This window comes from Marmota flaviventris, chromosome 4, assembly GCF_047511675.1.
Source record: "Marmota flaviventris isolate mMarFla1 chromosome 4, mMarFla1.hap1, whole genome shotgun sequence".
Lineage (NCBI taxonomy): Eukaryota > Metazoa > Chordata > Mammalia > Rodentia > Sciuridae > Marmota > Marmota flaviventris.
The window spans coordinates 115180045-115193615 of NC_092501.1; the positions used below are offsets into that span (position 1 = coordinate 115180045).

The following is a 13571-nucleotide window of genomic DNA, read 5'->3' on the forward strand; positions in this document are numbered from 1 at the left end:
CTCCCAAGCTTTAATTATTCTAGATTAGTACCTTATCATGGCATGACTGATTAGTGTAAATAGATTATGTCTTCTTTACTTGTTAATGTCTACCAAAACAGTGAAAAAAAAGTATGGATGAAATAGGTGAAGTTGTTGCTAATACATTTTGTGTATGTTTGTGTGCTTTCATGCTTTTGGAAAACTTTCTTTATATTTATTAATTTTTAGAAGAGATTATGGGGGAGGGAGAAAGAGAAGAATAATTGAGGCAGGAAGAGTACTCTGGTAGCATTGTGAACTTTTTTCCTGAGAATGCTAGAAGATGAATAAACAATCTTTGCCCTGGGATTTAGAGCTGCAGGATAGTTTAAAAATGAGACACTATGAATTATCAACAAAATGCTTCTCATCTGAGATGTTTTATTATGTTTAATGTCAAATATGTTTGGAAGTTTGAGTGTTTTTTTTTAATTTCACAATTATTAAATACAGATTTAGAAATGATGGGAGAAGTATTCTTCTATTTCCTGTTCAGTAAGTATACTTTCTAATATTATAATGTTACCAATGTGTGTCCTACTAACTAGTGGGCAATTTCAATATGACAGCCTGTGATAAATGAGCCCCCTCCCTAAATTAGTGCTAGTTTTATAGCGTCTCTGAATTCGTTGAATCTGTGTTTGACTGGAAGTACTTCACATTTATTAAATTGGTAGATATTGCAAAGTATATGGTGTTTCAGAATTCTAATTTTCAATTATTATTGCTCATGAATAAAGATTGAGATTGATCCATTTGATTGTTGTTTCATCATAGAGATATCTCAATATATGAATCCTAGGAGTTCCTGGCTGTTTAGCTATATCACAAATCTTTTTGGAAAACTTTCAGGCTCTACAAATTACAGAGGGAGATAGCATTTGTCTTATTTATTATTCCACATAGGTCACTTACCTAGTTACCCCTTTCTTGAGATGGGGAGTGGACTATCCTTTCATGAGATGGGGTAAAAGTAGGTGGCTGAGAATCTACAGAAGGAAGAAACAGCACCCTTGAGGTAATCACTGATACGAAGCAGAAAAGGAGCTTTAGTTTTAGCATGCTTTTTTTAACAAAACAGAAGACAAATTTTATGCTAGCTCTATTATATTTATGAAAGTTTGCTGCTTTCATGTGGCCTTATCTGTTTAAAATGGTAGTATGAATGAAAAGCTAGAGTTGTAAAAAAGTCACAATTTAGACTAACATTCTTAGGTTTATATGTAAAAACTGAAATACATAGAAAAATTAGAACTGACCCAAGCATGCAAAAGTAACTTTAAGAACTAGGTTTTTCATTTTTATTCTCGTTGTTTTGTTTTGTTATTTCACTATTCTTATATATACCCAAATTACTATAATGTACACTTAATAGTTTTGGAATGGAAAGTGAATTTAGAGTTACCTTTCTGTGTTATTATGTTATTCTGTTACTTTTACCTGCATGCAAACTAAAGTCCAATAACTTCCCCAAGGCTATTAACTCGTTAAGGGTATGTTTAGCATTACTAGGATCATCTTCACATGCTAGATATCTTGCTAGTAATGATATCTATCTATCTATCTATCTATCTAGATAGATAGATAGATAGATAGATAGATAGATAGATATTTGGCAGTACTCTTTTTAAACACTTAACTGGATATTGTGAAATCTACATTTCTTTTAAACGAGGTATCAAATAATGACTTATGTGTTCTGTTTTTAAAGTGCCAGCAACCGTTCTTTCTTGGTATGGTGCTAGGGTTATCTATTAGCCCTGTGTTCATACTGCTCTAGGCGCATCACTCCCTACTGGCAGTTACCAAAGGAAACCCAAACTAACTCCTGTTTACTGCTCAGATGTTAGCTTCACCACTTCTCATTTCTGATTGCAGTCTATGACCACTTCAGATTAGGATTGGTCAACCCTGGTCTTCTCCTCAACCCTATATTTTTTTTAATCCTATATACCCATTGAGGTTCATCTGATCAGCTAACTGACTTTTAAAGTGGAGAGCTCACAAATTGGTGCTCCAACACCAGTCCATTTCTCCAAGATCTACTTATGTATTCTTAATAAGGACACTGTCACCCTTGAGGGATAGAAAGTTGATTCTTAAGGAGCAAAAAACAAATTTTACTACCATTTTTATGTAAAGTGCAGCTATACATACAGTACATTAATATAAGTGCAGTATACTTGTGGTTTTTACATTTCCTAGTTATAGACAATTAGACCTAATATACCTAAAAGGCTCTTTAGGGGGCATTAATGAAAACCTTAGAAATATAGTTCTGTATCTTTATAAATCTACTTCTTTTCAAGACATTTTCACTTGAATATTACTTAGAAGCTTTATACTCATTTTGTCTGTAACTGGAGCAATTATCTATTTCTCATCTTTTTTGACCTGTCTCAAATAATGGCATCACCTGGGTCTCTAACCTCACTTGGTTTATTATCTCCATTCCTTGGGCACAACCTCAGTTCAGGTTGTCGCATTTCCCTACCTGAATTATTGCCACAGCTTTTCAAATTGTTCTTTATGCTTCTGTTATTACCCCTGCTCAAATCTTTTATCCACACCACATAGGAGCCTTGTAAAATGTATATGTAATCATCTCTTTCATCCAGTTTAGAATCAAAATTGTATTTCTATTTCATGGCATACCTTTTATTTTATTTCATGGTCTTTTCAGATTTGTGTCTTCCTGCTATTCCTACTTGCCTTCACTGACATATACACACTTTTTTCGAAGTCACTCAGCCTCTTCAGATGTGCCATATTCCTCCTCATCTATGGCTTTAGTTTAGTCAGTGTAACAACACTGTATCAAAATATCTGAGCTATTTAACTCTTAAGAGGGTTTTTAGCTCACAGTCTGGGGTTAGGGGCATGGTGCCTTCCTAGGCTATTCTGGTGAAGACTGTCTCAGCCACATCCAGTATGGTGCATGGCAAAGGCAGGAGCACATGTGGGAACAAGAGTTCACATCGGGAACCTGGAAAGAGAGAGACTAAGTGGGTCAGGCTTTCATAGCAACGCTTTTGTGAGAACTACCAACTAGTTGCTTAAGAAATCTTTTAATCTCTAAGGACCTCTCTTGAGAACGCATCTCTTTAAGATTCTACCTCCCACCATAGCCACAGTGAAGACCATTTTTCCTGTGTATGAACCTTTGAGGGACAAACCAAGTACAAACCATACCAAGCCCTTTTCAAATGCTATTCTTTCTGAAATATGTACTTCTGAATTTTCTTCTTCCCTCTCCTAACCCCATCCTTCAGAGGTTCATTCAGTTCACATGTTGTGTTGCCCTAAAACTACTTTGTAATTGCTTTTACTAAACTATTTGTCATATCAGGGCAAATGGTTTAAAAAATTAAACAGCTTGTTGCTTCTGAATATGTGTCAAATGATAAATGGATAAATGCCCCATTTACCATTTAGTAATTTTAGGTACTGGTATTACATAGACTTTCAGGTTTTTCTGCTTTTCTAGACATGTGACCATTAATTTTTTTTTCTCAGAAAATGTTGCATCCTAGGTTGAATTAAAGTTATTTCTCATTTACAAAAAATATTAATAATTTTGACCAAGCAAGTAAAAAGTACCTTTTCAAGCATTGAAATATTTCTTTTACAAAAATGGAATTAATTAATATTACAGCTTATTTCTTATCTACCAAATACAGTATAAACATTATTTGAGTAGGTAGATTATCAAAATACTCCTGACAATGTTTTGTCTCCCTCTCATTTTCTTTAGCTAAAGGACACAAAATCAGCAGACCAGAAAACAACATTACTTCATTTCCTGGTAGAAATATGTGAAGAAAAGTACCCTGATATCCTGAATTTTGTGGATGATTTGGAACATTTAGACAAAGCTAGTAAAGGTTTGTACTTTGGAAAAAAAATATGTTATTGCTCTGGTCTTCAGTTCTAAAGGAATATAATGCTTTTTATTTGTATATACTTCTCATTTTGTCAAAAACATTTTATGTTCAGTGTCACATTTTAAAAATAGAAAACTACAGGAAATTTACTTTAGGACTTGTCATGATTGGAGCTGTTTAATATATTTGGTAATGAAACTTTATATTTATGAACACATTATCTTATGGCTTAAATTTTTTGAATGCATGCTAGACTTACCCTCTGCTGCTTAGTCTCCTTACTGTGTCTCCTTTGATTCCATGTCACCCACGACCACCAAATGACAGTTATATATTTGACCCCAGATGTAGCCATCAGTGTCTCCCTTTCCACAAGATCAAGATCTATTTAAAGTGGAGGTCTCATTCCATGAAGACACCAGACTGCCAGAGTCTCAATTCAACCCTTTCTAATGCCCTACTTTCTAACCTGGTTCTAGTTCCTACTAAGGGTCAGAAAGGATAGAATCCATTGTTATTTCTTGGTTATATTATGATTTAAGTTAAAAATTTTATTACCAACTTAAATACCCAGTTTTCATTTATATTTCACATTGGTTTTATGCAAACAACTTTAACTGGTTTGAAACAATCAATTTGTGAATACATTCTGGGAGACCAGAGGTATAGAATGAGGAGTATCTGTATTCTTTTGATGTTGACCACTTGTTACTAATAATGTCATTTTTTAAAAAAAATCTCTGTTTTCTCCTACTTTCTTTTCTTTTTATTTTCATTGTACTCTAGGGATAGAACCATGGTCTTCCATATGTTCACAAATGATCTACCACTGAGCTATAGTCTCAGCCCCTGCTTTCTTCTTAATGTTGGAATTTGTGACCTTAAAGAAGGGTCTTTTATTTTCTTCTACATTGGAATGAATATTCCTTCTTAAGTGCTTTTATCATTCTCTACGTCTTTCAAATTTTTCTGTAAAATGATGCTTATAGTACTTTATCTGTAAAGAGACATTTGATTGGCTTTGATGTTCTGTGTAACTTTATCCCATGATACATATTTCTTGAAGGACATATTTCATACAGCCTATTGGAAATAATTAGCATAGATTTTTAAGACCTTTTTACCTGTCTTATATTAAAATGTTTATGAAATAAGAAAATGTCTCTCTCTGTATATATAAATGCATATATGTATACATGTATGAAATATTACTTGTATACCATATATGTGCACATACATAGTGATTATACATATAATGTATATATATATATAAACATATACATATTTTCTGTTTTGTAATTTAAGAAGAGAAATTATACAAATTATCTTCTGTTAATATATGTCAGGGTAAAAAGGAATAGAACCGAGTGGGAGAAACCACTAAAAATAAATTGGTGTTATTAAATCTAGCTTTTAACTGGTTGGTTCATTAAGTCAGTGAAATTGACTTTTCTAAAGTGAGACCTTAGACATTTTGGAATATATAAGCAAATGGGATGAAAACAAAATTGAAAGTGAGTAGTGTTGGTGGACATTAAATTTTGTAAGTAGCAAGTCTAGCAGATAGCAGTAGTGGCAGAAAGTTCCTTGAAATATAGAGCTTTCTTTTGAGAAAAAGATGGTTGAGTAGGTAATAGTGTTAATTGATGTTAATGCTTTCATAAGAATCAGGCAAGCGCTTTTGGATAGTGACAGTTTACATTTCTGGTTATCATTTTTCATACTTGTTGTAAAGCTGAGCAGGGAACTGGAACATTCTTCTCTTTAGATGCATTGTTTTTATTGTGAAATTCGTTTTTTTTTTTTTTAGGAATTTTTACTCTAAATTAAGTTCTTGAAATATTTACCTTGTCTCATTTGATTGTACTTAAAATTCTTTAAAATATTATGATACTTTAAAAATTATTTAACTTTCATGAGGACTTGCAAGATTTGTTACTTTGTAATTTGATTTTTTTTCTTTTTTGTGTGTGTGTTTCAGTGGGGCATTTTGGGACTGGGGGTTTTATCTTCCATCTGTTACAGTGGAGACACACATATGTGTATGGGTCAGCAGATATTGCTAATATGTTTCACAGGGAACAGCCAACTTCACATTTGAATAGAAGAAATATCACTGAATTTTTTTTTAAATAGTATAGGTGATTCTTGAATTCTTTCTGTGATAATCTAACCCAATTAATGAATGTGATTTTAGAGGAGTAAATGGAATGTTTTAGATGATATATCTGTGTTTGCTTCGGAGAACTTCATTGCTCTTATGTATCATCATTTTGAAGTTTTCAGACTTGAAGTCTCCTTGGTGAGCTATCACATGAATTAAAAAGTACCTTTGTTTTTGAGACATAAAAAATCCTGTCATTAGGTACTCCTAGATCAGCAGGGGTAACTTTCATTGCAACTAATGAGCTTACCCATATGACAATTTTCAAAAATCTACTTTATTAGGACTATTTCTTTTCTAAGAGATAATGGTTTACAGTTTTTCTGTTGTGTTTCAGTGAAAATATTTTGGTTCATTATTGTATTTCTGTATACCATTGTAATATTTCTTTCTTTCATGAACTTCTAGGTGTTGAATACAATTTTTCTTGTCTAAACAATTAAAGTTAATTCGCTATGAATGTCTTATTGATCAATTCTCAATAAGCTGTTTTGGTATTAAAATGAAACATTATTAATGAATAGATAATGACAAATCTTATTTTTTAAAAAAAATTTGGTTGGTTTTAGGAGGTTATATTAAAATAAAACCAAGGTAAAGTTTACAGCATAATGTGGTCAACCCTCTTTTAGTGTTATCTACACAAAATATGTCTATTGTTTCCTTGTCAACTCTGAATTTCAGAAATGCCATACTAACCCACTCTGTAAATCATGTATTTACCCCTTCATTTAACAAGTCTGCACTTGGAGTTATTGTGTATGAAATGTGCTATTTTCTTGTGTCGGTCCAATGTGTAATTTTTGTGTCTGAATGCAACCTCACTGACATCAGGTGTCTGGCCCTAATAACTCCTACCTTTTACTCCCGTATCCTTTACTTCCTCTTGCTCTCTGCTCCCTCTTTATATAGCTGCTGTTATTAGCCTAATAACTGAGCCCTTCTCTTTCTTTTTCTACCCACAACTTTCCTTGAGGTGTTCTCTTAAATCCCCCAGGACTAAAAGTCATCATTAATTATGTAAATAACTTACAAATTTATGTCCCAGACTTTACTTCTAAGGTTCACTTTTCTGTGTCCAACATCTTTTGCCATTTCCATCTGCATCTCAAATAGGCATTAGGATCACAATGTACCACAAGACAGGATTCTTGACCCCTACACATTTAATGTCTTCCCAACTTTTATATAATTGAGAAAACCCTTCCTGGTCCCTTCTTCTGATTTTCTTTCTCTCATTTGTCACATCTGAGTATAATCTTCAGGACCTCAACTCTGCCTGGTAGAGTCTGCTGAAGTTAAATCTATGGAAAGTGGCTACTGCATGTAAAATGTTCTTTGGCTTTTTACTTCATCAAGAAACTTAAAGAAGATGTCAAGTTCTTTTTGATACTTGTTTCTGGTGCTTACTAAGAACCTCACCTAAATTTCTGGGTATGCCACTCTTTACTTCAGGATAAATTCATTGGTTAAACTGAAATTCTCACACCATTATTAAAGAACAGTTTCTCTAGTATCTTATTTTTTTTTTTTGTTGTTGTTGTTGAGGTTATTGTAAATGGGGTAGTTTTTCTCATTTCCTTCTCAGAGGATTTGTCACTGATATAAAGAAATGCCTTTGATTTATGGGTGTTGATTTTATATCCTGCTGCTTTGCTGAATTCATTTTACTTTAAATTAAATTAATTCTAGAAGTTTTCTGATGGAGCTTTTTGGGCCTTCTAGGTATAGAATCATATCATCAGCAAATAGTGCTAATTTAAGTTCTTCTTTTCCTATACATATCCCTTTAATTTCATTCATCTAATTGTTCTGGCCAGTGTTTCAAGAACTATATTGAATAGAAGTGGTAGAAGAGGGCATTCCTGTCTTGTTCCAGTTTTGAGAGGGAATGCCTTTAATTTTTCTCCATTTAGAATAATGTTGGCCTGAGGCTTAGCATAGATAGCCTTTACGATGTTGAGATATGTTCCTGTTATCCCTAGTTTTTCTAGTGTTTTGAACATGAAAGAGTGCTGTATTTTGTCAGATGCTTTTTCTGCATCTATGGAGATGATCATATGATTCTTTTCTTTGAGTCTGTTGATGTGATGAATTACATTTATTGATTTCCTTATGATGAACCAACTTTGCACACCTGGTATGAATCCGACTTGATCATGGTGCACGATCTTTTTGATATGTTTTTGTATTCAATTTGCCAGGATTTTTTTGAGAATTTTTGCATCTATGTTCATTAGAGATATTGGTCTGAAGTTTTCTTTCTTTGATGTGTCTTTGCCTGGTTTTGGGATCAGGATGATATTGGCCTTATAGAATGAGTGTGAAGTGCTGCCTCTTTCTCTATTTCCTGAAATAAATTGTAGAGTATTGGAATTAGTTATTCTTTAAAGGTCTTGTAGAACTTGGCTGTATATCCATCTAGTCCTGGGCTTTTCTTGGTTGGTAAGTTTCTGATCCTTTGAATCAACTTAACAAAAGAGGTGAAAGATCTATACAATGAAAACTACAGAACCCTAAAGAAAGAAATCAAAGAAGACCTTAGGAAATGGAAAGATCTATCTTGATCTTGGATAGGCCGAATTAATATTATCAAAATGACCATACTACAAAAAGCATTATACAGATTTAATGTAATTCCAATCAAAATCCCAATGGCATTCCTCATAGAAATAGAAAAAACAATCATGAAATTCATCTGGAAATGTAAGAGACCCAGAATAGCTAAAGCAATCTTTCACAAGAAAAGTGAAGCAGGTGGCATCACTGTACCAGACTTTAAACTATACTACAGAGCAATAGTGACAAAACAGCATGGTATTGGCACCAAAACAGACTAGTAGACCAATGGTACAGAATAGAGGACACAGAGACTAACCCACAAAATTACAATTATCTTATATTAGACAAAGGTGCCAAAAATATGCATTGGAGAAAAGATAGTCTCTTCAACAAATGGTGCTGGGAAAACTGGAAATCCATATGCAATAAAATGAGATTAAACCCCTATTTCTCACTATGCACAAAACTCAACACAAAGTGGATCAAGAACCTGGGAATTAAACCAGAGACTCTGCGTCTAATAGAAGAATAAGTAGCCCCTAATCTTCATCATGTGGGATTAGACCCCAACTTTCTTAATAAGACTGCTATAGCACAAGAATTAAAACCAAGAATTAATAAATGGGATAGAATCAAACTAAAAAGTTTCTTCTCAGCAAAAGAAACAATCTGTGAGGTGAACAGAGAGCCTACATCTTAGGAACAAATTTTTACCCCTCACACATCAGATAGAGCACTAATCTCTAAGGTATATAAAGAAATCAAAAAGCTAAGCACTAAAAAACCAAATAACCCAATCAACAAATGGGCCAAGGACCTGAATACACACTTCTCAGAAGGGGATATACTATCAATCAACAAATATATGAAAAAATGTTCATCATCTCAAGCAATTAGAGAAATGCAAATCAAAACTACTCTAAGATATCATCTCACTCTATTCACATTGGCAGCTATTATGAAGACTAACAATAGTAAGTGTTGGCGAGGATGTGGGGGAAAAGGCACACTCATACATTGCTGGTGGAACTGCAAATTGGTGAAGCCAGTATGGAAAGCAGCATGGAGATTTGTTGGAAATATGGGAATGGAACCACCATTTGACCCAGCTATCCCTCTCCTCGGTCTATACCCAAAGGACAGCATACTACAGGGACACTGCCGCATCAATGTTTTTAGCAGCACAATTCATGATAGCTAAACTGTAGAATCAACCTTAGATGCACTTCAGTGGATGAATGGATAAAAAAAAATGTGGCATATACACACAATGGAATTTTACTCAGCAATAAAGAATATAAAATCATGGCATTTGCAGGTAAAGGGATGGCGTTAGAGAAGATAATGCTAAGTGAAGTTAGCCAGTCTCCCCAAAATAAATGCTGAATGTTTTCTCTGATATGAGGAGGCTGACTCTTAGCTTAGTGGGGTAGGGAGGGGGGAGCATGGGAGGAATAGATGAATTCTAGATAGGACAGAGGGTTGGGAAGGAAAGAGAGGGGGCAGGGGATTAGTAAGGATGGTGGGATGTGATGGACATCGTTATCCAAAGTACATGTATGAAGACACACATTGTTGTCAACATGCTTTATATACAACCAGAGATATGAAAAAATTGTGCTGCATACATGTAATACGAATTGTAATGCATTCCGCTGTGATTTATTTTTTTTTAAAAAATCAATAAAAAGAACAGTTGCTGTAGAACAAGGACTCTTTTGGAACTGCTGAGAATAGAATTAGCTTCTAGAAAAAGAGCAATATTCAGCATGTTATCATAGTGGATTCGCTAATTATTCATTTCTAATCTTTTTGTCACCCCATTTTTATATTTTGAGTTCTCAGGAGCACTCCTTAATACCTTATATTTGAGTTTTTTATCCTGTTTATTTTATATACCTCTTTCTGCTTCTAAGCCTCTGTTTGTATGCTCTTAGCTAGCAATTCTTTGGTCTGACCCAAATAATTGCTGAAATATATGTCCTGATTTCCAATGCCTCATGTGTTTCCAACATTTTATGATAAATGCTTTACTAAATAACAAATGTTTATCTTTATTCACCTACTGTGAGTGCTTAGACCACTTAATTTCCAGGTGGCTGCCACCTGGAAACTGAATAGTGTTTGAAAATTTCAAAATCATCTGCTATAACTAGCAGACAGAGTAAAGATATCTATTAACCTTTACTCTAGCCTTCCAAAAATGCCAAGTAAAATTTGTTATCCAGGTTTATATGTATTTTGAATATTTAATATTAGTTATTAATTCAATTTTATTTTATATTCGATGCAGCATGACTCACATCATGATAGTTGGAACCATTATATCATGGAGGTCAAAGATTGGGGCCTTATGATCTGCGTCATTAAGATAAATCAATTGGTGTTTCAAATTAGTTGTTTGGTATTTGATGAAACTATGCTTTAGTTTACATATTTCTGTTTATATAATAAAAATGAAATTAAGTCACAGGATTACTATGTTGGTTGTGGAAATATTTATAATTAAAGATTTTATAGAAGCCAACCCATAGACAACGTTGCATTTATTGTGTTGTTGGTTAAAAGCAAAAAAATTTCCTTCCTTGTGTCATTCACAAATTCATATGTTGAAGGCCTGTTCCCTAATACTCAGAATTTTACCGCATTTGAAGATAGGAGCACATTGGTTAAAATGAAATCACTTCAATCGGCCTTAATCCAATCTTTTTTTTTTCCTTTAAAAAGAAAAGGCAAAGTTTGGACTCTCAGCCATTAGGAATATATTTGCACAGATGACAGATGATGTGAGAGAACAGTGAGGAGGACATCTGCAAGTCAAGGAGAGAGGCCTCAGATGAAAACAAATTGATCAACACCTTCAAACTTGTCTCCATAACCAGGAGAATATAATCTACTCATTAAGCCGTGTAGTCTCTTGTATCTGGCAATGGCAGCCTAAGTAATCTAATATAATAACTTAAGACATTTTTCTTGTTTGCTTATAGTTCTTTGGCTGCAGACTAGAGTACTTTAAAATTTGTTGACACTTTTTTAGACTAGTTGAGGAAGCACTTGTAGATCTGCAGTGTTGTAAGTTCACTAATCATCGATTGGGAATATCAGAGTTTCTTCTGCGCACTGTCTTTTCCACATGACTTCAAAATATGCTGTTTTTGTCAATTTTCACTGCTGTAACTAAAAGACCAAACAATTTTAAGGAAGGATAGCTTACTTTGGGGCTCATAGTTTCAGAGGTCTCATTCCATAGACAGCTGGCTCCATTCCTTGGGACTTAAGGTGGAGTAAGGATATCATGGTGGGAGGATGTGCCAGAGAAAAACAACTCAGTCACTCACAGGAGGAAGCAGAGAGAAAGACTAAGCTCAGCTCACAAAATATATACCCTAAAGGCATGCCCTCAATGACCCACCTCCTCAAGCCACAGCCTACCTGCCTATAGGTACCTCTCAGTTAATCCTTGTTGGGATTAATGCACTGATTAAGTTAAGATTCTCATTACCCAGTCATTCCACTTCTAACCTTTCTTCCATTGTCTCACACATGAGCTTTTGGGGGATACCTCATATCTATACCATAACGTGCCTCAATTTTTTTTTCAATAGATGTCATATAAATTAGTACATGTGTAAGGAATATTAAGGCATTCTGAATAAGTATATTCATCAACATACACATTTCATTTTAGTGATTTATCTATGGCATATTTTAGATTTTGCTTTAGAATGCATTCATCTACACTAAAGTTTACTTAGTTTTATCTTTTTCACTTTTTTCTGTGTATCTAATTTCTTTGCTACTTATCCCTGTTTTGCTAATATAGTGCATGTAATCTCAATATAAGCAAGTGTCAGACTCAAGCCTGTAACAGTCTGAATTATGTGTTATCACTTTTCAAATGGGATACCTTATTTCACTTTATTCATTCTCCTATGGAAATGATGAAAATATTTGTTGTCTCTGAGCTATGTAGCATTGATTCTACAGGTAGACTATAAAAAGGTATGCCCAGAATACTAGCCTATGACTCCTATGCTATGTCTTATGATCTAATTTGACTATGTGTAGCTAGCCAATGAGATGCTCAAGAACTGGAAAATAATTTTACTATTAATATAAACCAAGTGCAATAAAAAATTGAATTTATTTTAAAAATATATTTTTGCCTATAGGGTTTGTATATACTTTTTTGTATATATAAAATGGTAGAATATGTAAGAATTTTAAGTTAAACAAATTAAGTATAAAAAAGGTATGATAAAATATAACTGAGTCATTCCCGACATAATAATAGGATTTATGAAGGATATTTATACTGTATTACAGGTATGGTATACTGGTTGGGGCCACGTATATAAATCCTGCCAGTTTATTTCCAAGTATTAGCTATATGTAGTTGGCATCAAAAGTTAAAATACGAGAATGAGCATAATCATTTTATTGTGCAAATAAAAACTACTTTGGAAAGTAGCTGAGTGGAATGGAAAGAGCATGGCCAAAAATCACTGAAGAATTAAGGATTCTGTAGAGTGACATTGAAGAACACTGGGTATGGAGGAGCTACTTGAAGCTAAAGATTGCTTTTTGAGATACTGAGCTAGGAACATTTTCTGAATCTACTGCTGCTTGGGCTGATAGATGATGATGAAGAAGAAAACTACATCAGGAAGACCTCTATATCTTTTTGGAGGTTAACAGACTGAAAGTAGCAACAATACAGCATTAATCTTTTCTAGAAACTAACAGTTTACAGTGTTTGCAGATTTTTGGCCAGCTACAGATTTGAAGTAGCTACTCGAGCTGTTCTGTCAGTGTCACCTATGAGACATAGCTAACATCAAGCAATAGGACAGTATCACTAGTGACAGCCAAGGTCTTGGAGCTCTCTTAAACTGCTCACTGTGAAGCAATATTTACTGCACCTCAGGTTGCAACATGAA

The 13571-nt window shown here is 33.9% G+C and overlaps 1 protein-coding gene across 1 annotated transcript in view; it reads left to right on the forward strand.

The window, feature by feature from the left end:
* Diaph3 (diaphanous related formin 3) overlaps positions 1 to 13571 on the forward strand; it is a 474806-nt gene that overhangs the window by 265003 nt on the left and 196232 nt on the right. The window contains exon 22 of the mRNA XM_027938043.3: positions 3776 to 3905. Within this exon, the coding sequence (XP_027793844.1) occupies positions 3776 to 3905 (130 nt within the window). The remainder of the gene's footprint in view (positions 1 to 3775; positions 3906 to 13571) is intronic.